The sequence below is a fragment of the Zosterops lateralis genome (genome assembly GCF_965231275.1).
Source record: "Zosterops lateralis genome assembly, chromosome: 2".
NCBI classification, from domain to species: domain Eukaryota; kingdom Metazoa; phylum Chordata; class Aves; order Passeriformes; family Zosteropidae; genus Zosterops; species Zosterops lateralis.
In genome coordinates, this window is record NC_139763.1 from 283,865 (window position 1) to 307,458 (window position 23,594).

A 23,594-nucleotide genomic window follows, 5' to 3' on the forward strand; every position below is an offset into this window, starting at 1 on the left:
CGTATGCAAATGAAGGAGCCGGGTTTGCGTAGGGCGCGCGGGGCATGATGGGAGATGGAGTCCTGGGGAGGCGGCGGTCCCTGGGGTCCCCCTCCCCTGGGGTTGGGGTCCCCCCTGCCCGCGTTCGGCCACCGCCCCGGGGCGGCACTGCGTGTACCGGGCCCGGGGCTCCATCCCCCGGCCACCGCCGCCGCCCGGCTCAGCAGTGCCCGCGGCAGAGGGTCCCAGCCCGCAGCCCCCCGAGCGCCGCGCGGTGCCGGCCCCAGCCCCGCCCGGAGCCTCCGCGCCGCGGGCCAGGAGCGCTGGGAGCAGCGGCGCAGTGGGCACAGGGTCAGTTTATTGTGACCGGAGCCGGGGAGCAGCGCGGGGACAACCCGGGCTGGGCTGGGCTGGGCTGGGGGCGCCTCGACCCCCCTCAGCCTCCGACCTGCCCAGCCCCGAGGGTCCTCCCCCGGCCGGGGCTCGGGGGGCGCTGGGGTTGAGCGGGGGATGGCGGGTGAGGGTGTCCCGGGAGGGCGGGGGGCTGTGGGGGCACGGGAGAGGGGCACGGGGGGCGCTGGCAGGGCAGGGCAGGGCAGGGCAGGGGGTCATGCTCGGGGGATCCAGCTCGGGGGTGGCCCAGGCACTGGTGTTGGGGGGCCAAGGGGGTCTAGCTCAGGGGTCCCAGGCTGCTGAGGATGGTGTAGCTCAACTTGGAGAGAAGGGTGCTGGCCATGGGGGGCTCATGGGGGTCCGGCTCACGCGGGCCCCAGGCACCAGTGTTGGGGGGCTCGGGGGGGTTCCAGCTCAGGGCTGCAGGCTCAGGGGGGCCCCAGGCACCAGTGTTGGGGGGCTCGGGGGGGTTCCGGCTCAGGGGGGCCCCAGGCACCAGTGCTGGGGGGCTCGGGGGGGTGCCGGTCAGGGGGGGCCCAGGCTGCTGACGGTGGTGTAGCTGAACTTGGAGAGCGAGGCACTGGCCATGGGGGGCTCGTCCTCGGGCGGGCGGCGGGGGCAGGAGCGGCGGCAGCCCCAGCCCGCGCAGGTGGCCCCGAAGGCCTTGCGGAAGCGGCGGTTCATGAAGCAGTAGATGAGCGGGTTGGCGCAGGCCGAGGTGTAGGACAGCAGGTGGATGAAGGCGATGGGGGTCCCCGAGAGCGCCCGCTGGGCCGCCCGCGGGGAGAAGGCACGCCAGGTGTTGGCGGCGAAGATGGGCAGCCAGCAGAGGAAGAACATGGCCACGATGACCACCAGCATGCGGATCACGCGGCGCTTGGCCGCCAGCTGCGCCCCCGAGCTGTTGATGCGCGCCCGGTCCTGCTGAGCCGCCCCCAGCGCCCGCAGCTCCAGCGCCGCGCCCGGGCGGGACAGCTGCAGGTAACACCCGTCACCCTCATCGCAGGCCGGAGCCGGGTCCCCCCCAACGCCACGCGGGGCTGTGGAGTGAGGAGTGAGGTCATGGTCATGGTCACGGCCTTGTAGGGACACACTGAACTCCAATACCACGGGAGCATCCTCCAGGAGGATGGGATGGGGTGTAGGGGACATGGAAATTGCCGTGGCACCATGGGGACACGCTGCACCCCAAGGCTACGAGGAGGACCCCAGGAAAGCGGGGTGTCCTGAGGAACACCCCACTGTGGGGGGCAGGAGTGGGGGCTCAGCCCTGCCTCTCCTCTTGGGGTGAGCACTCTGCCCACACAGGAGCCACGCCAAGCTTCGCCCCCGCCCCATCGCCTCACCTGCCACCTCCCTCTTGACGTCCAGCTCGAAGCGGATGCCGCGGTAGAGCTCGCGGGAGATGAGCCCGTACGCCACCGTCATCACCACGCCTGGGATGAAGAAGAGGACGAGGAGCAGCAGGACGTACCTGGGACAGGCGGCCCCCGTCACTCGGCGTCCCCCCGGCCCCGCGGGACCCCTCCCTGCCCGGGACTCACCAGCCCTGCCGGACGCGCTCGCTGGGCCAGTGGTGCGTGCACTGCGCGGGGGGCGGGCGCGGCGCGGCGGGGCGCGTGGTGCTGTACACGGCGTAGGGCAGCATCAGCAGCGCCGCCAGCGCCCAGGTGCCCGCGATGACGCGGCAGGCGTGGGACCGCGTCTGCCAGGCCCGCGACTGCAGCGGGTTGCAGATGGCACTGTAGCGCTCGATGGCGATGGCCACCAGGCTGAAGGTGGACACGGCCACCGAGACCCCTGCGGGTACCACGGGGGGTCAGCGGGCAGGGCCTGGCACTGCACAGGCCCCACGTCCTCCTGCAGCCCCCTGGTGTGGTCCATGTACCCATGGGGTAGGGGTATATATACATATACCATATACCCATGGAGTAGGGGGTATATATCTACCATATACCCATGAGGTAGGGGTATATATATACATACCATATATACATGGTATATACAAAGTAGTGGGTATATATATACCATATACCCATGGAGTAGGGATAAGCCCCCCACATATCCACAGGGCACAGGGACGAGCCCCCTCCATGTGCCCCCATGTACTAACAAGGTAGGGACGGGCCCCCCCTGCTGTCCCCCACCCTACCCATGAGGTGGGGACAGGCCCCTCTGTCCCTTTACCCATGAAGTGAGGACAGGCCCCCTCTGTCCCTTACCCTCCCCATGATGTGGGGACAAGCCCCTGCTGACCCCACCCCACCCATGAGGTGTGGACAGGCCCCTGCTGACCCCACCCCACCCATGAGGTGTGGACAGGCCCCTGCTGACCCCACCCTACCCATGAGGTAGGCGACGAGCTTGCAGACGACGTCGCCGAAGATGAAGGCGCCCATGAGGCCGGGCAGCAGGGTGAAGGGCATGCAGCACAGCGCCAGGAGCAGGTCACTCAGCGCCAGGGACAGCAGGAAGCAGTTGGTGACGGTGCGCAGCCGCCGGTTCAGCGCCAGCACAGCCACCACCAGCGCGTTGCCCCCGACGCTGAGCACGAAGATCAGCACGTAGAGCACCACACGCACCGCCACGTCCAGCTCTGCGGGCAGCGGGGACCCCAGTGCACCCCACAGCACCCAGGGGCGCCCTAGGGACCCTCTGACAGCACTCCCATGGTGACACTCCCGTGGCACCCCACGGTGCCCCCCCAGACCCCCAAGGGCACCCCAGACAGGCCCGGGCACGGGGACTCCGGGGCTCCAGCGTTACCGGCCCCTGCCCGGTGGGGACCCGTTAAATCAGTGCATCGTTCCCAAATCCGCCGGGATTTGGGGCGAGCCCCGCGCCCCTCGGCTCAGTCCTGTGGGGCCGGGGGACCCTTCTCCGGGTGGGTGCCCCCTCGGTGCCGAGCCGCGGCTCCCCCGGCGGCGCCGGGACCGGGACACGCAGCCCGGGAGCGCAGTGAGAGCCGGAGCGGGGCCCGCCGCGGGCTGGGATGGGGTTCGGGGTCCTGGCTCCGGTGTGGGGGGGGACGGGGGCGCCCCAGTCCAGGGGCAGTTGCAGGTCCCGGCAGCGGGGCAGGGGCGCGGGGCGGGCGGTGTCCGTGTCCCCTCCGCGCTCCCGCTGCCACCGGCACAGCCCGGCGTGTTCCCCCGGGCGGGCAGCGCCGGGAGCGGCACCGGGAGCGCCGGGAACGGCACCGGGAGCGGCACCGGGAGCGCCGGGAACGGCACCGGGAGCGGCACCGGGAGCGCCGGGAACGGCACCGGGAGCGCCGCGGGCACCGAGCCCGGCCGGGGATGGGGATGGGGGATGAGGGGGGGATGAACGGCGGCGGCACCGCTCAGGGACCGGGGAACCGGAGCGCGGGGCACACGGCGGGCGGGACGAGCGGGGGGCGCAGGGCCGGGCACCACCGGGGAGCCCCTTCCCGGCTCCCTCCCGCTCCTCCCCCCGCCCCGCTCTCACCTCTGGGCGCGGGGGGCCCGCGGAGGCCCCTGCGGAGGAGGTCGCAGATGGAGCCGTTGGTCCCGTTGCCGGTGCCGGGTCCGCTCCCGGTGCCGTTCCCGGAGCGGCAGAGCAGCTCCTGCAGCGACTCGTTGAGGGGCCGGGGGTCCATGGCGGGGACCCCCCGCCTGCCCCCGCCCCTCCTCCGGCAGGAGGCTCCGGGAGGGACCGAGAGACACCGGGAGGGATCAGGCACCGGGAGGGATCAGACACCGGGAGGGATCAGACACCGGGAGGCACCGGGAGGCTCCGGGAGGCGCCGGCGGGGACGAGGCTCCGCTCCGCTCGGAGCCGCCGCTGGATAAGCGGGGGCGGCGCCCGGCGCGGGGCGGGCCGGGGGCGGGGGGAGCCCGGGGGGCGCCGGGGGGCGCGGGGGAGGCGGGAACAGGGGGAGCCGGGGTGGGGGGGGCGGGCGGGGCCAGGAGAGCGGCGGGAGCGGGGCTGGGGGAGCACCGGGCGGGCCGGGGGTCCCGGGCGGGCCGGGGGGCTCGGGGGGCTCGCCGGGAGCGCTCTTGGGGCGACAGCGGCTGCCACCACCGCGGGGTCTGCCACCACCGCGGGGTCTGTCACCACCGCGGGGTCTGTCACCGCGGCCCTGCTCGGGGTCCCGAGCTGCTCACGGCTCCCAAACCCCACGACACTGACCCTTGCCCACCCCGGCTCCCTCCCCGCCCCGCAGCAGCAGCTGTCGATGTCACAGGTGTCCCCTCCCGGCCACCCCTCAGCCCCGCGGAACTATTCCCGCCGCGCCCCCGCCCCCCGTGGGACCCCGAGCCCCCGAGCCCCGGGGAGATGCGCCCCCCTGGAGCTCTGTGACCCGGAGGGGCCCTGTGCCCTGGGCTGTCCCTGTGCCCTGAGGGGACCCTGTGCCCCCCTGGGGCCATACAAACCACCAGGACCCCGTGCCCCGGTGTCACCTTGTGCCCTGAGGGGACCCTGTGCCCTGGGCTGTCCCTGCGCCCTGAGGGGACCCCGCACCGCGGGGGTGTCACGCTTTTTGGGAGCCCCTTGCACGTCGCTGGGGCCTTGTGCTCGATGGGGACTCGGTGCTCTGTGAGGACCCTGTGCCGCAGCGGGGCCCTGCACCCCGGTGGGAGCCCGTCGCCCTGCAGAGCCCGGTTCCCGGGCGGGTCCCCGTGTGCGGGGGGCGCCCCGTGCCCTGGAGGGGCCCCGTTCCCCGAGGGGACCGTGCGCCCCGGGGACACGGCGTGCCTGGGCTGCCGGCGGCTCTCCGGGGTGTCCCTGTCCCCCGGCAGGTCCCCGTGTCCCGGCGGGCTGTGGCGGGGCCGTTCCCGCTGTCCCCTCCGCCCGCCCTGCCCGGTCCCGTCCCCGCCGCCCCTCGAGGCGCTGGACGCGCAGGGCCATGCGCAGGGCCCCGGCCTCCAGCTGTGCCAGCAGCCGGGCCGCCCGTGTCTGCAGCCCCTCCAGGGCCGCCTCCAGCCCCTGCAGCCGCCGCTCCGCCCCGGCCTCGGCCGCCGCCGCCGCCGCCTCCGCCCCGCGGTCCAGCCGGCCCATGCGGAGCAGCAGCTCCCGGCCCTTGGCCTCCATGGCCGCGCGGGCCCGCGGGAACTCGGCCAGCACCTCGGCCAGGTCCTCCTTGCCCAGGCAGAACAGGTCCGAGTAGCCGATGCTCAGGATGTTGGCCGTGCGCCGGTTCCCTGCCGTGTTCCCTGTGGGGCCAAAGGGGGGATGTGAGCCCAGGGGGGGCGTGAGCCCAGGGGGGATGTGAGCCCAAAGGGGGGCCAGGATCCCAAAGGGGCCATGAGCCCAAGGGGGGCCAGGATCCCAAAGGGGCCGTGAGCCCAAGGGGGGCTGTGATCCCCAGGCAGCTGTGAGGCAGCATCAAGGTGCAGTGTGGAGCTCACCCTTGATGTTGATGAGGCTGATCTCCCCGAAGTAGAGCCCCTCGCCCAGCACGGCCAGCTGTGTGACGCCGTCCTCGGCCACCACGGCCAGGCGGCCCTCGCGGATGAAATACATCTCCCGGCCCACGTCCCCGCGCCGGCACACGAACTCCCCGGGCCCGAAGACCTGCGGCCGCAGGCGCAGCACCAGCTGCCGCAGCAGGCCGCGCTCCCAGCCCTGGAACAGCCCCACGCGCCGCAGGGCCGCCAGGTGCACGGCGGCCGCCACCTCGGCCCGCAGCCCCCGCGGCAGGTGCCGCAGCACCTCCAGCTCCGCCGGCAGCTTGCGCTGGGCCCGCAGGTGCTGCTGCCAGCGCTCCACGCGGCCCCGCAGCCCCCTGCCCACGCCCCGTGCCCGCAGGTACCGCCGCACCGGGCCCGCGTCGGGGTAGAAGGCCGAGGCGGCCGTGCCCAGGTTGACGATGACGGCGCTGATGCTGCCGGTGATGGTGGCGAAGCCCAGCACGGCCAGGAGGAAGCCGGCGGTGAGGAAGAGGAACTCCTCCTCGCGCTGCGGCGCCGGCGTGTCGCCCACCATGGCCAGCACCAGCGTGGAGAAGTAGAAGCTGTGCAGGTAGCGGCGCAGCGCTCGGGGTGAGCCCGGGCACACCCAGGGGTCGGCGCCCAGCCCCAGGTGCGCCGACAGGGCGAAGTAGAGGCAGCCGTGCCAGTGGATGCCCAGCAGCAGGTACAGCATCAGCTTGGCCATGCGGAACACGTTGGGCCGTCCCGTGCGCGTCTCGCAGCGGTCGAAGGCCTCGAAGAGCCGCGGCAGCCGCAGGCAGCGGTTGGCACGAGCTGCTGGCACCCCGGGGACCTTGGGCACCCCTGGGAGCAGGCACAGCAGCTCCGTGGGCAGCACGGACACCACGTCCCAGGGGAAGGTCCAGGAGCCCAGGTAGCGCCGCCGCGTCCGGCTGATGTCCCACACCAGGATCCCGTCCTCTAGGAAACCTGAGAGGGCAGCCAGGGGAGCCAGGGCACCACAGGGGAGTCACGGCACCTCAGGGGAGCCAGGGCACCTCAGGGGAGCCGGGGCCTGAGGGCATGGATTGCTCAGGACCTCCCCGTGATGGGAGAGGCCTCGCAGTGGGGACCAGGCAAGTGCCCGGCACAAGGCACAGGGAGGACCCCAGGGACAGGAACACTATGGGATGCCATTGGTGGTTCCCTGGGCTGCCGTGGGGCTGAGGGGGTGAGTGGTGGGTGCAGAGACTCAAGACCACCCACCCAGACATCCTCTGTGTGGGGCTGGGTGGTGGCTGTATGTACCAGGTGTGAGTGTGTGTGTGTAAACACCTATGTGTGCCTCTATAGGTGTATGTACATGTACACACCTGTGTTTGTCTGTGTTTACACACCTGTGTGTGTCTGTGTGTACATACATGTGTGTCTGTGTGTGTCTACACACCTGTGTCTCTACATGTAAATGTACATGTACACACCTGTGTGTGCCTCTATAGGTGTATGTATATGTACACACCTGTGTTTGTCTGTGTTTACACACCTGTGTGTCTCTGTGTGTTTGTACACATACATGTGTGTTTGTGTGTGTCTACACACCTGTGTCTCTACATGTAAATGTACATGTACACACCTGTGTGTGCCTCTATAGGTGTATGTATATGTACACACCTGTGTTTGTCTGTGTTTACACACCTGTGTGTCTCTGTGTGTCTGTGTATACGTACATGTGTGTCTGTGTGTGTGTGTACACACCTCTGTGTCTCTGTGTGTAAATGTACATGTACACACCTGTGTCTCTGTGTGTACACACCTGTGTGTGTCTCTACATGTGTATGTACATGTACACACCTGTGTTTGTCTGTGTTTACACACCTGTGTGTCTCTGTGTGTTTGTATACATACATGTGTGTCTCTGTGTGTTTGTATACATACATACATGTGTGTCTGTGTGTGTGTACACACCTCTGTGTCTCTGTCTGTAAATGTACATGTACACCTGTGTATCTGTGTGGGTGTGTACACACCTGTGTGTGTGTGTACATACCTGTGTGTGTGTGTACACATGTGTGTCTATGTGTGTATATACCTGTGTGTCTATGTATGTACACACCTGTGTGTATGTGTGTGTGTGTATACACCTGTGTCTCTGCGTGTAAATGTACATGTTTACCTGTGTATCTCTGTGTGTGTGTACATACCTGTGTGTGTGTACACAACTGTGTGTCTATGTATGTACACACCTGTGTCTGTGTGTGTACGTACACACCTGTATATACACCTGTATATACCTGTATATAGGTATGTATACACCTGTGTGTCTACATATGTACACACCTGTGTGTGTATGTACATAACTCTGTGTGTGTGTGTGTATCCACCTGTGTGTCCCTGTGTGTACACATCTGTGTGTCTGTGTGTGTTCACACCTGTGTGACTGTGTCTGTGTGTGTACACACGTGTCTGTGTGTCTGTGTGTGTACACACCTGTGTGTCTCTGGGTGTGTCTGTGTGTGTACACACCTGTGTGGAGGTGCACGGCCATGTCCAGCAGGTACAGCACATCACTGAGCCCGTCCAGGACCTGCCACAGCCCCGCGTGTGCCTCCTGCACCTCGGGGAAGCAGCACCTGGGGTACAAGTGTCATCACGGGGTGTCACCGGGACGGGGCCAGGACACCCCCCCCCAACACCCCAACACCCCAACCCCCCACCCGGCACCTGAGGATGAGCACGACCCAGTTGTAGAGGACGGGCAGCACCATGAGGCTGATCCACCTGTAGTGCCAGTCCCCGGCGGGGTCCAGGCTCCAGTTCCGGGGGGCGGCAGCACACCTGGGGGGCACAGGGGCCTGGGGTCTCTCAATCCATCCATCCATCCATCCATCCATCCATCCATCCATCCATCCATCCATCCATCCCTCCATCCATCCATCCATCCATCCATCCATCCCTCCATCCATCCCTCCATCCATCCATCCATCCATCCATCCATCCCTCCATCCATCCATCCATCCCTCCATCCATCACTCCATCCATCCATCCATCCATCCATCCATCCCTCCATCCGTCCGTCCATCCATCCATCCATCCATCCATCCATCCATCCATCCCTCCATCCATCCATCCATCCATCCATCCATCCATCCATCCATCCATCCATCCATCCCTCCATCCATCCATCCATCCCTCCATCCATCCATCCATCCCTCCATCCCCTGTGGGCTCCTCTGCCCCGCTCAGCCCCCCTGCCAGCGCCCCAAGGCTCGGCCAGCCCCCAAGCACCGGTGGGGCGGAGGGAATCAATCCCTGCAGTGCCCTACCCCGACCCCACGGGCCGCAGCCGTGCCCTGCTCACCCCGGGGCGCGTCCGGTACCGGCTCCAGCTGTGGCTCCGGGGATGCTGCAGGGCCGGAGCCGCGCCCGGCGGCGGGACAGGAGGGGGCCGAGGGTCTGCATCCTCCAGGCGGGGATCCCGCGCGGTGCCAGGCGTGGCGCCTCCAGGGGACACCGCCACGCGCCTCCTGCCACACCGGACGTGTCCTGGCAACGAGGTGTCCCCAGGGTCCCCGCCGGCCCCCGGGACGGCTGGGCGGAGGCAGCCGCTGTGCCAGGTCCATAGCCAGGTGTGCTGGGCCAGGTTTATCTCCGGGAACACCAGGCGGTGCCAGGCGGTGCCCGGTACCCGGTGCCCTGCCAGAGCCGTGCCCGGTACGGGGTTACCTGAAAGGAGAGCTCGGTACAAGGTTATCGGGCCAAGGCTGGCCAGGGCCGGTTCTGGGGTGCCCGGGAGGGGCGTTATGGGGGTCCCGCACCGGGGTGCCCGGTGAGCACCGGGGATTCCGAGGGGGTCGGTCCCGGGAGGTGCGGTGTGCAGGGGTTATCCGGTGCAGGGGGGCCGAGTACAGGGTTACCCGGTACTGCGGTGCGCAGTTCAGGGGGTGCCGGTACCGGGGTGCCTGGGCCAGCGGGGCGGCCGGTTCCGGTTCTCGGTGCCGGGATTCTCTGGGTACCCGGTTACCGGTGAGATTCCCGGTTCCTGGAGACGCCTCGCTGCGGGGGGCGCTCGTACAGGGTACCCTGTGCCGGGCTCTCCCGGTGCTGGGCTGTCCCAGTGCCGGGCTGTCCCGGTGCCGATGTCCCAGTTCCCTGTCCCCCATCCCCGGTTCCCACGCGCCCCGGTCCTGCCCGGCCCCGCCCCACTCACGGCGTGGCCAATCAGCGCTCGGGCTTTCCCGGCGAGGCCCCGCCCACCAGGGCGTGTGGGCGTGTCCCGGGACCGCGGTGGGCGTGTCCCCGGTCGGCGGTGGGCGTGTCCCCGGGCGGCGGTGGGCGTGTCCCCGGTCGGCGATGGGCGTGTCCTCGGGCGGCGGTGGGCGCGTCCCCCGGTCGGCGATGGGCGTGTCCATGGGCGGCGGTGGGCGTATCCCCGGGGCAGGGTAGGCGTATCTCCGGTCGGTGGTGGGCGTGTCTCCGGCCGCGGTGGGCGTGTCCCCGGGGCAGTGTGGGCGTGTCTCCTGCCCGCGGTGGGCGTGTTCCGGGGCCGCGGTGGGCGTGTCCGGCGCGCGCGGTGCGTGGGGCGCGGCGGGAAGATGGCGGCGGGAGCGCGGGGCCCGTGGCGGGGGCGGGCGGTGAGCGGCGGCACCGGAGCGGGCCGGGAGGGGCCGGGGGGCGCCGGGACGCCGGGAATGGGGACACCGGGAGGGGGGACGCCGGGAGAGGGGCGTGCGGGGAGCGGGGCGGGCTCCGGGGCAGGTCCAGCCGCCCTTGGCCGCGGAGAGAGCGGCCGGGCCCGGGCGGTGCCGGGGGCGCGGGGGCCGCGGGTCGGAGCGGGCCGCGGGGCCGTGGGGAGCAGGGCCCGGTCCCGCCGAGCCCCCCGGGGGTTGCCGGGCCCGCGCCCGACGCCTCCTGTGCCCTCCCCAGGTGCGGCGCTGACGGGACGGGACCGCCGCGACCTTGACCAGGTAGGCGGCCCGGCCCCGGGGCAGGGAGCGGTGCCGGTTACGGTGACCCCGGGGGCTGAGGGGGGCCAGTGTCCCCGTGGCTCCGGGATTGCCCCCGTGAGCAGCGCCGGGCTGGGACAGCCCCTCGCCTCGCCCGGAGCACCGGAGAACCCCCCGACGGCCCCTGGTGACCCCCACACCGCGCTCCGTTTGCCGGGCCGGTGTTCATCCCCCACACAACCCCCTGGCCTCGGGTGCCATCCGTGCCCCGCTGTCGCTGTCCCTGTCCCTGCCGTGGTGGCCCCAGCTGCCACCCTGTGCCCGCGGTGTCCCTGCCTGCAGTGTCCCTTTCCCTGCTCTGGTGGCACCTGGTCACCCCCCGCTGCTCTGGCTGATTGATGCCCAGGTGGAGGCTGCTCTGCCACCACAGCCTGGCCCGGTGTCCCTGGGGTGTCACTGGAGTGTCACTGCAGTGTCACTTGGGGTGTCCCTGGGATGTCACTGGGATGTCACTGGGGTGTCACTGGGGTGTCCCTGGAGTGTCACTGGGGGGGTGTCACTGGAGTGGTGCCAGGGCCCCGTGCTGTGCCCCAGGGCCTGGGTCCTTTGGCATGTGGAGGGACAGCTGGGTTGGTTTGAGAGGAGAATTGGTATCCCCTCAGAGGTGGTGACAGCTGGTGTCCCTGTCCCAGAGCATGGCTCTGACCCTGTGTCACAGGGGTCCCTGCACTGGGGACACCCCGGTGTGGCCTTTGCCTCGGTGTCCCTGCAGGGGCTGCAGTGCCAGGCCCCAGGGCTGGCGCTGCCCCAGCACTCAGTGGGTCTAACTTTAGCAGCCACATGAGCACTGGCTGTGGGTGGGATGGGCTGTGCCGGGTATAAATAGACAGGCCTGCCTGTGCTGTGTCCCACTGCCCCAGCTTCAGCCACTTTCCCTTCCAGCCTCTGTGGTTTGGGGTGTTTTTAATGGCACTTTCACTTCCCCAAGCCCCATGCAAGGGCTGTGGCACCGGCTCTCAAAGCCGTTGCCCTTCCCACGTGCTGGTGGGGCACTGGGGGTCCCCTGTGGTGTCACTTTGTCCCCAGGCACGGGTGCTGCTGGCTCTGGGGCCTCCTGTGCTCACTCCTGTGCTGGTGCCTGCAGTGGCAGTGCTGGTGCTGGGGCACGGGCCCTATAAATATCCTGTCAGCGCTGCTGTGCTGCACTGGCCGTGGGTGCTGCTGAGCCTGGGGGTGGGCAGCTGTCCCAGCTGTCCCGGTGTCCCTGCAGGGTGCTCTGTACTCCCCACACCCATGCTGGGCTGGTCCTGGTTAAAGTCCAGTGCTGGGTGTGAGCAGGGCTGGAATCCAGAGTCCTCCAGCCACCACTGCTCCAGCGTGCTGGCCCAGCCCAGTTCCCACTGCTCTGTGTCTCCTGCCTGCCCTTCCTCTTGATTGCCTTCCTTTCCTCCTGACTTTGTTCCCTCCTGGCTTCCCTCCTGCTCTCCCTTCTGCCTCACTCCCTCTGCTGGATGTGGGGTTGGTCTGGGGGTCTCTGACAGCCCCTCTCCCCGCAGCCTGGCCGCTGGCAGCAGCATGGAGGAAGGACCCTGGCGCCCCGCCCGCTCCCCTGTGCCCCCACGGTGGTGCCAGGCCGCATCCAGGCTGGTTGGGGTGCCCCGGAGCTGCCCATGACCCCGTGCCCATGGAGAGGATGAGCTGGCTGAGCAAGCTGACCCCACGGGCGGGCGGGCAGCGAGCCCCCCGCAGCGCCAGCCTGCAGCCCCCCGTCACCGCCGACCCCGAGACCTGCCTCATGGTCTTCAAGAACCACTGGGCACAGGTGAGCGGGGCGGGGGGCAGCGAGGATCCCCCGGCCCTGCAGCCCCCAGCCCTCACTGCCAGGCCCCCTCCCGCAGGTGCTGCGGATCCTGGAGCGGCGCGGGAGCAAACCGGCCCCCGACGACCTCAGCGCTGTCCGCAACAACACCTACCAGATGCTGAACCTGCTGGCTGAGGACCGGCCCTGGGGGGACGGGGACAAGGACAGGTCACAGGGGGACGGGGACGTGGCCTGCGGGCCCATCCTGGAGTTTGTGGCTGCTGAGAACCTGCTGGAGAGGCTCCTGTGCTGGCATCTGCAGGGCGACTTCACCGAGGAGAGGAAGGTCTGAGTGAGGGGAGCAGAGGGGTCTGCAGCGGTGGGGGGTTTGTGGGGAGGTTGGGACAGGCTGGATCCAAGGGGTGAAGGTGATGGGTTGAGGGTCAGCCAGGCCAAGGGTAGGGTGCTGCCTCAGCATGGTCAAGTTAGATTGGGGTTGAGACTGCCTGAGCCATCCTGAAAACTCTGTGATGCTGGAAGAAATTCCTCATGGAAAGAGCTGTCCAGCCCTGTCACAGATGGCCCAGGGCAGTGGTGGAATCCCCAGCCCTGGGGGAATTTCACAACAATGTGGATGTGGTGCCTGGGGACATGGTTCAGTGGGCTGGGTTGTGCTGGAGGAACAGCTGGCCCGGGTGGTCTCTGTACCTCTCCTGCCCCTGTTGCCAGGTGGAGCAGCTGAAGCTGTACGAGATGCTGATCAGCCAGGCCCGGCAGCCCCTGCTGCGGCACAAGCCGGTGCTGACGCCGCTGCTGCGCCTGCTCAGCGTCTGCGCCGAGCCCGCCTCGGCCCCGCTCGAGAACAGCCTGGTCCTGCTGCTCAACCAGCTCTGCGTCTCCGTGGCCCGCGAGCCGGCCATCCTGGAGCTCTTCTTCCACAGCCACACGGACCAGGGCCCCGCCAACCTCATCATCTTCTCGCTCCTCATCCCCTTCATCCACCACGAGGGCGCGCGGGGCCAGCAGGCGCGTGACGCTCTGCTGCTCATCATGGCCATGTCGGCCAGCAACCGCGCCGTGGCACAGTCCATCACCGACAACTCCTACTTCTGCCCGGTACGAGCCCCCCGTGCCAGCCAGCCCCCTCCTGGGGCACTGTTCCCCTCCCTGGGGTCATTCCCATGGTGTCCCCCTCCCCAGGGCAGTGTCCCCTCCCTGGGACAGTGCTGGGACCCTGCACTGCTGGTGCAGGGTTGGGTTGGGCCGTTGGGACAAGAGTCATAGACAGGACTAGAGGGAGGAGTCCTGCCCTGGCTTGGAGATAGGGAGGCAGGGTGATTATGGGGGACTTGAGAATGATGGAAGCTGGGCAATGGAGAGCTTTGGGATAGAGGGCTTGGAGATGATGGGGATGATGTAAGGTTTGCAAGCGATGGGGGACTTGGAGGTGACAGTAGCCTGGAGATGATGGAGAACTGGGAGATGAGGGGCCTGGGGACGGTGCTTGGAGATGATGGAGGGACTTGGTGGCGATGGGAGGCTTGGAGATGATGGAGGGCCCAGTGCTGGGCTGGGGATGAGGGGGTCACTTGCTGGGGTCAGTGGTGGATGCAGGGCCCAGCCCAGCTGCCCTGCCTGGAGCGCTGCAGTGGGGCAGGTCACTGGGGGGCAGGTCACTGGGGGGCAGGTTGCTGGGGCAGGTCGCTGGGGGGCAGGTTGCTGGGGCAGGTTCTTGGGGGGCAGGTTGCTGGGGCAGGTTCCTGGGGGGCAGGTTGCTGGGGCTTGGGGGAGGCCAGTTGGGTGGAGCAGCCAGAGGGGCTGCAGGGCAGCCGAGTACATGTGTTCCCAGGTGCTGGCCACGGGCCTGAGCGCCCTGTACTCCTCCCTGCCCCGCAAGATCGAGGTGCGAGGAGATGACTGGCACTTCCTGCGGCGGGAGGACTGGATCGGCGTCTCCTCCCTCGTCCTCTTCATGAACTCCCTTGAGTTCTGCAATGCCGTCATCCAGGTGGGGCTGAGGGGCTGCGAGGAGCTGTGAGGGGCTCCCAGCCCCACAGGGGCTGCCTGACCCCCCTGCGGCCCCTCAGGTTGCCCACCCGCTGGTGCAGAAGCAGTTGGTGGATTACGTCCACAACGGGTTCCTCGTGCCTGTCATGGGGCCGGCGCTGCACAAGGTGAGGACCCCTGGCAGCAGGTGTGGGAGGGGGGTCTCCTGCCTGCACTGCTGCCCGTGTGGGCGGGCAGGGCCCCATGGCTGCACGTGCCCCTCCTGCAGACCTCGGTGGAGGAGATGATTGCCAGCACGGCGTACCTGGACCTGTTCCTGCGCAGCGTCAGCGAGACGGCGCTGCTGAAAACCTTCCTGCGCTTTGTGCTGCTGCACCGGCACGACAACATGACCATCCTGGACACGCTGGTGGGCCGCATCAACAGCAACTCCCGGGTGAGCCCCGTGGCCCCCATGGCCCCCCAGCATCGCCATCCCTATCCCCAACATCCCCATCCTCATCTTTACCCATCCCCAATATCCCTGTCCCGTCCTATCCCATCCCCTTCCCCTGTCCTGCCATGGGGTGGGTGGCACTGCCCCCCGCCTGCTCTGCTGCCTGTCTGACGCCCTGCACTGTCCCCAGCTGTGCATGGTGTCCCTGAGCCTCTTCCGGACCCTGCTCAGCCTCAACTGCGAGGATGTGATGCTGCAGCTGGTGCTTAGGTAACAGGGGCCGGGGTGCTGAGGGGGCCCGGGGGTCACCTGCTGCTGGCCCACTCTGGGGGCTCCTCTGGGACAGGCCTGGGGAGTTGCTCCTGGGTGGGAATGTGGATGTGAGGCAGTCGCATCATTTGCCCCACTGTGCAGGGGCTGGGGTCCTGTGCAGGGTCCCTGTCCCGGTGTCTGCCCTGCAGCTGCCCTGTGCCACCCTGCCCCCAGGTACCTGCTGCCCTGCAGCCACGTGATGCTGAGCCAGAAGCGGGCGGTGCGGGACCTGGACATCTACGGGAAGACGGCGGCCAAGTTCCTGTCCCTCATCCCGCGCTGCTGCCGGCCTGAGAGCCCCCCGCTGCCCCGTGACCGGGACGAGGAGCCCCCCTCCCGGGCCAGGGGTATGCCCTGCAGCCCTTCAGGGCCCTCTAGAGCCCAGCTTGGAGCTGAGCCTCACCCCACCATCATCCCCTTGGCCCACACTGAGGCCTCTCCCAGCATCCCTGCAGCCCCTCGGACTCCCTTCCTACCCTGGCTTGGCACTGAGCTGTCCCTGTGGCCCCTGAGGCCCTGTCCCCCTCCTGGCTTGATGCAGAGCCCTCTCCTGGGGTCTCTGTGGCTGCTTGTAACCCACCCCTGCTCCAGCTTGTTGACGAGTCCCAGCTGTGCCATCCCTACAGCTGCCCCCATACCCTGGCCCCATCCTGTCCCACTGCTGAGCTCTGCCTTGCTGTCCCCTTGGACACCGTCCCATCTCAGTGCTGAGCCCCTGGTGCCATTCCTGGGGTAACTTGAGCCCCATCCCCACCCCACTGTGGCACTGTGCCCCGTGCCATGCTATCCTCACGTGTCCTGGCACTGGGCTCCCCTGTGCCATCCCTGCAGCTGCTGTGACACCATTCCCATCCCAGCTCCGTGCTGAGCCCCGTCCCACCACCCCGTGCCCCCCCAGCACCGGCTGTGTGTGTGCTGAGCCCCGTTGTCCCCGCAGGCCACGGCAGCCCCGGCGCAGACGCCCCGCCGGCCCCGAAGCCCTCCACACCATCCCGCCTCTCCCTCTTCATGCGCCAGGCCAGCGCGGGCCCCTCCGAGGCCGCGGCCCCCCGCTCCCCCGGGCCCCCCGCGGGCAGCCCCTCCAGGCCCGGGCCCCGCGACGAGGTGGCGGAGCTGGACAGGAACTACCTGGAATACCTGCGGGACGCGCGGCACAGCATCGACCGCTGCGCCTGGGCCTGCCGCGTCTGGTCGGCGCCCTATGACGGCGAGGACCCCCGTGCCCCCGGCCCCACGGCCGACCCCGACAGCCCCCCGGGGCGGCCCCCCGGGCCCCCCACGCCACGGACTAAGAAACGGGGGCTGCCCGAGGAGGGGGCGCGGGAGGCGCCGGGGGGGCCCCTCGGGGGTGACGATCCCGGTGCCGGGGGGCCCAGCCCCGACCCCCGGGAGGGGGGGACACTGGTGAACGGGGCACACGGGGCGGCCGAGCCGGGGCGGCCCGAGGGGGACGTGGTGGTGAAGAAGGTCCGTAGGAGCCCCCAGGGCGAGGGGGAGGGCGGCAGGGGGGCTCCGAACGGGGCCCCTCGGGCACAGCCCCCTGGCTGGGAGCCCCTGCCCTCGGTGGACTCGCTGTTGGAGGAGCTGCTGGCCCGTGTCCCCGCCGAGCCCCCCGGCGCCGGCGTCTCCATCGAAACCTTCACAGAGGAGCTGCGTGAGATTGAGGCCGAGATGCAGAACGGGGGCGTCGGGGGGGCCCCGGCCACCTCCACAGAACCCCCTGAGCCGCCCCTGTCCCATGAGGAGGAGGAGGCCTTTGCCAGCTTCACCACACTGCCCGAGGGGGATGCAGGCACCGGCCGGGCACCGCCACGGCCCCCAGACCCATTGGCACAGGTGGTGGCCAGCCCGCCGCGGGCGGTGGGGCCGCCCCCCAGCCAGCCCTTCACAGGTGGGCACGGGGGGACAGGGAGGGTCCCGGCTCCCTGCAGGGCCCTGCCTGACCCCACCGTGTCCCCAGGCCCCTTCGTGTCGGTGCTGTTTGGGAAGCTGGAGAACATGCCCCACAACTCGCTATATGTCAACTTCCTGCTGACGGGGCTGGTGGCCCAGCTGGCCTGCTACCCCCAGCCTCTGCTCCGCTCCTTCCTGCTCAACACCAACATGGTCTTCCAGCCCAGTGTCAAGTCCCTGCTCCAGGTATGGCCGCTGGGGAGCCCCTGCCTTCATGGAGTCATGGGAAAGCTATCCCTTGAGGGATTGGAAAAGCCCCTCAAGGCCACTGAGTTTGCCCTGTGCTGCCCAGCACACCCCTGCCCCATGTCCCTAAGTGCTACAGGCACATGGCTATAACCCCCTCTGGATCCCTTGGTACTGGAGAGACCCTCCCATTCCTGCTGGGGTATCCTGTGGTCCTGCAGGTGCTGGGCTCAGTGAAGAACAAGATCGAGAGCTTTGCTGCCAGTCAGGAGGATTTCCCAGCCCTGCTCTTCAAGGCCAAGAAGTACCTGATTGCCCGGGGGCGGCTGGACTGGGCTGAGGGGCCCGGGGCTGTGCCTGCCCTGCGGCGCACGGACAGCCTGGGTGAGGACACGGCCATGGGAGGGGCTGGGGGCTGCGTGGGGGGCTGTGCAGGCAGCTGGGAATGGCACATGGGGCTGGGGGCTTTCTGAAGGGCTGGGGACTGCTGTGTGTGTTGCCCAGGGTCTGCACAGTGTGTAGGGGGTGGAGGCTGCACAGAGGGCTGGGGGCTGCACAGCAGGCTGCGTGCTGTGTTGTATGACGGCTGGTTGTGCATGGTGGGCTGGGGGCTGCTTTGGGAGTCTGATGTCTGGGCTTTGGGAGTCTGGTGTCTGGGTGGGCTGCAGGATATACGCAGGGATTGGGGAGGGGGCCTGGGGGTTGGTGCATTGTGTGATAAAGAGGGCTGGATGCTGTGTTGTACAAGGGCTGGCTGTACATGGTGGGTTGGGCTGGCTGTGCACGGTGGGCTGGGGATTGCTTTGGGAGTCTGGTGTCTGGGTGGGCTGCAGGGTATACGCAGGGACTGGGGAGGGGGCCTGGGGGTTGGTGCATTATGTGATAAGCAGGCTGGATGCTGTATTGTATGAGAGCTGGCTGTGCATGGTGGGCTGGGGGCTGCTTTGGGAGTCTGGTGTCTGGGCTTTGGGAGTCTGGTGTCTGGGTGGGCTGTGGGGTCTACACAGGGACTGGGGAGGGGGCCTGGGGGTTGGTGCATTGTGTGATAAGGAGGGCTGGAGATTGTGTGGGGGCTGCACAGAGGTCTGGATGCCATCCCCTGTGTGCCCACGGCCTCAAGCTGTGTGTCTGGGCTGGGGGACGTGCCGGGGGCTGCACTGGGGTCTGGATACCCCCTGTATCCCCCAGCCCCGTGTCCCCCCGATCATCCCCCTCCACATGCCCGCAGCCCGCAGCCGGAAGCCGTCCCTGGGGGAGCTGCTGCTGCGCCACGCCAACAGCCCGACGCGGGCGCGGCACGCGGCACAGCTGGCGCTGCAGGGGCTGCGGGACGGGGGGCTGCACCCCCTGGGCCCCCCGGCGCGGCACGGCGAGGCCCTGCGCGTCCGCAACGCCGTCTACTGCGCCGTCATCTTCAGCGAGTTCCTCAAGGAGCTGGCGGCCATCGCCCAGGCCCACGCCGTCACCTCCCCGTTCCTCACCGAGCCCCCCGAGGAGTGACCTGACCCCCCGGGACCCCTTTTTAACCCCGGACTCGGACCTTTTTAATTTATTGGGGCGGAGCCGGGCCGAGGCCGGGCCGCACTTTGGACACGAGCGGCTGCCCCATGCCTGGCGCCCCGGGGGAGCAGGGCAGGACCCTGGGGGTCCCCGGGGCTCGCAGGGCGGGGTCGCGGGGCGGGCTGGCTCTGCCCCCCTCGGCCCCCCGGGGGTTCCCGGTGCCCACCCAGCCGCTCTCTATGCAACCCCCGGGGCGTGGGGCTGGGGGGGCTGTGCATGGGGAGGGGATGTGTGTCTGTGCTGTGTAAAACCCTTCGGAATAAAGGGTCTGATTGAGGGCATCGCCTCCTCGCATCTGCAGCTCTCAGGGTATGGGGTGGACTGGCCAGAGGGCTGGACCCCTGCATGGACCAGTGACTGCATTGTGCTGCTTGCCTGGGACACCCCGTGTCTGCTCCCTCAGCTCTGGGGGGCTCTGGGGCTCTGTGGGCAGCCACAGGCCCTGGGGTGAAGCTGTGACTGTCAGGGGACAGCAAGTGGCTCATGGAGCAGGTGCCACCATTGGTCCCTCCAGGTGTGGGGTGCCCTGGCCCCAGGTGCTGCCACAGTTCCCATCCAGCACCAACCTGGGACACCTCAGGACTCTGTTCATGGCCCTCACCCAGAGGTTTCCCAGTGTTCCTGCAGTGAGAATGGAAATTGGGATGAGGGTGGGGATGGGGAGCTGTGGTTATTTATCCTGGAGAAAAGGAGACTCAGAGGTGACCTTATCACTCTCAGGGACCTGTGCTCAGCTGGGGTTGGTTTCTCTCTCCAGGCAGTGCTGACAGAAGGAGAGGACACAGCCTCAGGCTGCACCAAAGGGAAATACAGGCTGGATATCAGGAAAAAGTCTTCTATTGAAAGGGTGATAAAGTACTAGAATGGTTTACCTGGGGAGGTGGTGGATTCACCATCTCTGGATGTGTTTAAACAAGGACTGGATGTGGCACTTGGTGCCAGGGTTTGGTTGAGGGTTGGGTTGGACTTGATGATCCTGGAGGTCTCTTCCAACCTAATGATTCTGATTCAGATAATTAGGATGGGATGGGGGTGATGAGGATGGAGGTGGGATGGGCTGGGGATGGAGCCTTGGTGGTCTCTCCTGGGCTGTTGGGGGCTCTGGGGGTCACTGACCCTTCTGGGCCTGGTGGTGCCCCCAGGGCCGTGACTCCTTTCCCTGTCCCAAACACCCCCTGGCTCTGTCACCTGTGGGAACAGCGAGTGGAGAGTGTCTGGATTTCCTGTTCCAGTAGTTCATGTGTTTATTGCAGTCAGTGTCTTCAGAGCAGCTCTTCTCCAGCTGCAGGGTGCAGATAATCTGGGGAGGAAAATGAGGTGAGCTGCATTCCAACCTTTTCCTTGGCACTGTGGAACGTCAGCCAGCAAAGGGACATGGAGCCACCCTCAGGCTTGAATCTGGGGGTGCTGCCTGCCTTATCTCTAGTTTTAGGCCTTGTAACCCTGCAAATGAGCCTTTTTCGCAATTGCAAATAGATTTGTGACCAACTCCCACTCATCGCTTCGAGGTTTTGCCCCAGATGATGTAATTTCTGTATCAGAAACAGTGTGGCCAGCCAGACTAAGGAGTGCCCTGTGCTGGCACAGCTCGAATGCTGTGTCCAGTTCTGGGTCTTTCAGCTCAGGAAGGACATTGAGGGGCTGGAGTGTGTCCAGAGATGGGAACAGAGCTGGGGAAGGGTCTGGAGCCCCAGGAGGGGCCGAGGGAGCTGGGGAAGGGTCTGGAGCCCCAGGAGGGGCTGAGGGAGCTGGGGAAGGGTCTGGAGCCCCAGGAGGGGCTGAGGGAGCTGGGAAGAGGCTGAGCCTGGAGAAAAGGAGGCTCAGGGGGGACCTTGTGGCTCTGCACAAGTCCCTGCCAGGAGGGGACAGCCGGGGGGGTCGGGCTCTGCTCCCAGGGAACAGGGACAGGAGGAGAGGGAACGGCCTCAGGCTGGGCCAGGGGAGGCTCAGCTTGGCCAGCAGCAGGAATTTCCCCATGGAAAGGGGGCTCAGGCCTTGGCAGGGGCTGCCCAGGGGGGTTTGGAAGTGCCCAGGGAAGGGCTGGAGGTGGCACTGAGTGCTTGGGGCTGGGTCAGTGCGGGGCTCGGGCCGGTCCCGGCGCTCTGAGGGCACTGAGGGCTCGCGCCGCTCTCCCTCAGAGCCGTTCCCGCTCTCCGGCCGCGGCTCCGCCCCCCGTGCGGACACGTCACTTCCTGCCCCTGGCCCCGCCCCGGGTTAACCCGCGCCCCGCGAGCCCCGCGGCCTCTTTCCGGCCGCGCGCGCCAAGATGGCGGACACGCAGGTGGGCGCTGCGCGGGGCCCGCGGGACAAACCCGGGATAACCCCGGGATAAACCCGGGATAACCACCGGGACACCCCCGGGGAGACCCCCGAGAGGGTGATACCGGCCCAGCGGTGGTGGGGGGCGCGGAGGGGGCGGCGCGGCCCGGCCCGGGGTGGGGCGGTCGGTGCCACGGGGGTCTGGGGGAGATGAGGAGGGCCCGTGTCGGGGGTCTGGATCCGGGACGGGAAAAGAGACCCGTTCCCCGGGGTCGGGGGAGCGAAGGCGGGGCGGAATCTCGTGGCCGGGAGAGAAGGGCGGGGGATTTTGGGGCGGGGGCGGCTCTCGGGGTGTCGGGGAGGAGAAAAGGCCCCGCGCTCCGAGGTTTGGGGGAGTGAAATCTCACTGCCCGGGGGTTCCGGTGTTCGCGGGGGGGGTCCCGTGTCCCAGAGCAGGCGGATGAAGGCGGGGGCGGAATCTCGGTGCCCTCAGGGTTTGGGGAGGGGGAGCAGAGGGTCCGTGCCCTGAGCTTGGGACGGGTCTCGGTGCCCCGAGGGGTTGGGGAGGGCAGAGAGGGAAGGATCTGGGTGCTCCGGGTTCCTGTGAGGTTTTGGTGCCTGGTTGTGGAGGGAACACGCGGCGGGTGCCGGGGCCGGGCTCACTCTCGGTGCCCGGTGTCCCTTCCCGGGGGTCTCGGGGTCTGGCTCCCCCCGTGCTGACCCTCCTGTCCTGTCCCCGCCCCAGACGGAACGCGCCTACCAGAAGCAGCCGACGATCTTCCAGAACAAGAAGCGGGTGCTGCTGGGCGAGGGGGGCAAGGAGAAGTTGCCTCGGTACTACCGCAATGTGGGGCTGGGCTTCAAGACCCCCAAGGAGGTGAGAGGGGCTGGGATTGGGACTGGGGGCCCTGGTGGCCCTGATCGGGGGGTGGCATTTGGGGACAAGGTCACTGGGGGCCTTGGCAGGGCTGCCTGGGCTCGAGGTCTCTGGTGGCTTTTCCCCACCTGAACCATTCCACAATTCCTAAATATGTGAGTGTTTTCTGGGCTGTACCTCCCCCCTGACACCCCCCTGTCTCTGCAGGCCATCGAGGGCACCTACATCGACAAAAAATGTCCCTTCACTGGCAACGTCTCCATCCGGGGCAGGATACTCTCAGGTGAGCTGGAACATCCCCAGAGGAGTCCCGTGGGAGATCTGGGGCAGGTAACCAACCCCCCTGAGGTCCCTGTGACCCGCCCTGGTCCTGCAGCCACAAATGATGCCAATCTCACGATGGTCTGCTGAGCCCACCACGGGGCTGAGGACGTTGCCTCATGGCTTTACTGATGCAGCTGACAGGGCCAGGTGCGCTGGGGGGCAGGTGTGGTGTGGGGAGCATTAGGAATGTGTTTGAAGGGCTTGAAGAGGAGCCATAATTTGGGTTATAACAGAAATGGGGAGGTTGTGGCCTGGCAAATAAGGAGAAATTCCTGGAGTTGGTGGATGTTGGTGCCAGGTCCACACCTGCCGGCCCCTCTGGCTCTCCTGGTGTCTCAGGTGTGTGTCCCCGTGCCCAGGTGTGGTGACCAAGATGAAGATGCAGCGCACCATCGTCATCCGCCGCGATTACCTGCACTACATCCGCAAGTACAACCGCTTCGAGAAGCGCCACAAGAACATGTCAGTGCACCTGTCCCCCTGCTTCAGGTGTGTGCCCCTGTCCCTGCCCGTCCCCACCGCCCCTCTGCTCCCTGACACGGGCGGGTTCACAGCCCCTGCCCACCTGGAGCCTGCCCGCAGGTCATGATGTCCAAACTCACGATGGTCTGCAGAGTCCCCCGGCTGAGGGGCTGCTGACAATGCCTCTGGCATGTGCTGAACCCTGGGGCAGCTCCAGGCACTGCCTGTGGGAGCCTTGTGCAGGCTGGGCCGTTCTGGGGGAGGGCTGCAGCCCCAGGAGGCCCCTGACCCCCCCGGTGTCATTGCAGGGACGTGCAGATTGGGGACATCGTGACCGTGGGCGAGTGCCGCCCCCTCAGCAAGACCGTGCGCTTCAACGTGCTCAAGGTGACCAAGGCTGCAGGCACCAAGAAACAGTTCCAGAAGTTCTGACACCTGTGGGGAGAGAAATAAACGTTGGGAAAGTGGAACTGCCTGTGTGTGAGCTGAAATGAGTTGTGTGCTGGGAGCACAGGTCACAGCACAGGGCAGAAGGGGAGACTCTCCAGCAGCTCTTGTCCCCTGCTGTGTCCCAGTTCAGTGTTAGTTTTGTTCTGGGCTGTGTCTGGCTTCCCAGTGCCACTGCAGCAGGAGTTCACCTCAGGACTTCAGAATGTGAAGTCATCTGGTGGGTGGTTCAGCCCTGGTGGCAGCAGCATCTGGAGCCAGCTCTGGCAATGTCACCTTCATA

At 67.5% G+C, this 23,594-nt stretch overlaps 3 protein-coding genes across 3 annotated transcripts; 2 read left to right on the forward strand and 1 right to left on the reverse strand.

Annotated features, from left to right (window-relative positions):
* Positions 1-897: 897 nt before the first annotated feature.
* CCKBR (cholecystokinin B receptor) lies at positions 898-3,988 on the reverse strand (the record flags this gene model as incomplete). Its single annotated transcript, XM_083855006.1, has 5 exons — positions 898-1,412; positions 1,719-1,846; positions 1,917-2,172; positions 2,717-2,968; positions 3,838-3,988. The coding sequence occupies 5 exons, from the start codon at positions 3,986-3,988 to the stop codon at positions 898-900; spliced, it is 1,302 nt and encodes a 433-aa protein (XP_083711132.1).
* A 6,678-nt stretch (positions 3,989-10,666) lies between these two features.
* FHIP1B (FHF complex subunit HOOK interacting protein 1B) lies at positions 10,667-19,037 on the forward strand. The gene is made up of 13 exons (XM_083855185.1): positions 10,667-10,708; positions 12,244-12,509; positions 12,586-12,834; positions 13,218-13,604; positions 14,338-14,496; positions 14,576-14,662; positions 14,764-14,931; positions 15,122-15,201; positions 15,418-15,590; positions 16,181-17,134; positions 17,204-17,382; positions 17,604-17,766; positions 18,611-19,037. The coding sequence occupies exons 2-13, from the start codon at positions 12,372-12,374 to the stop codon at positions 18,880-18,882; spliced, it is 3,009 nt and encodes a 1,002-aa protein (XP_083711311.1). The 5' UTR covers positions 10,667-10,708; positions 12,244-12,371; the 3' UTR covers positions 18,883-19,037.
* Positions 19,038-21,142: 2,105 nt separating this feature from the next.
* RPS11 (ribosomal protein S11) lies at positions 21,143-23,334 on the forward strand. The gene is made up of 5 exons (XM_083855522.1): positions 21,143-21,223; positions 21,947-22,078; positions 22,286-22,361; positions 22,762-22,891; positions 23,173-23,334. The coding sequence occupies exons 1-5, from the start codon at positions 21,209-21,211 to the stop codon at positions 23,294-23,296; spliced, it is 477 nt and encodes a 158-aa protein (XP_083711648.1). The 5' UTR covers positions 21,143-21,208; the 3' UTR covers positions 23,297-23,334.
* Positions 23,335-23,594: the final 260 nt, after the last annotated feature.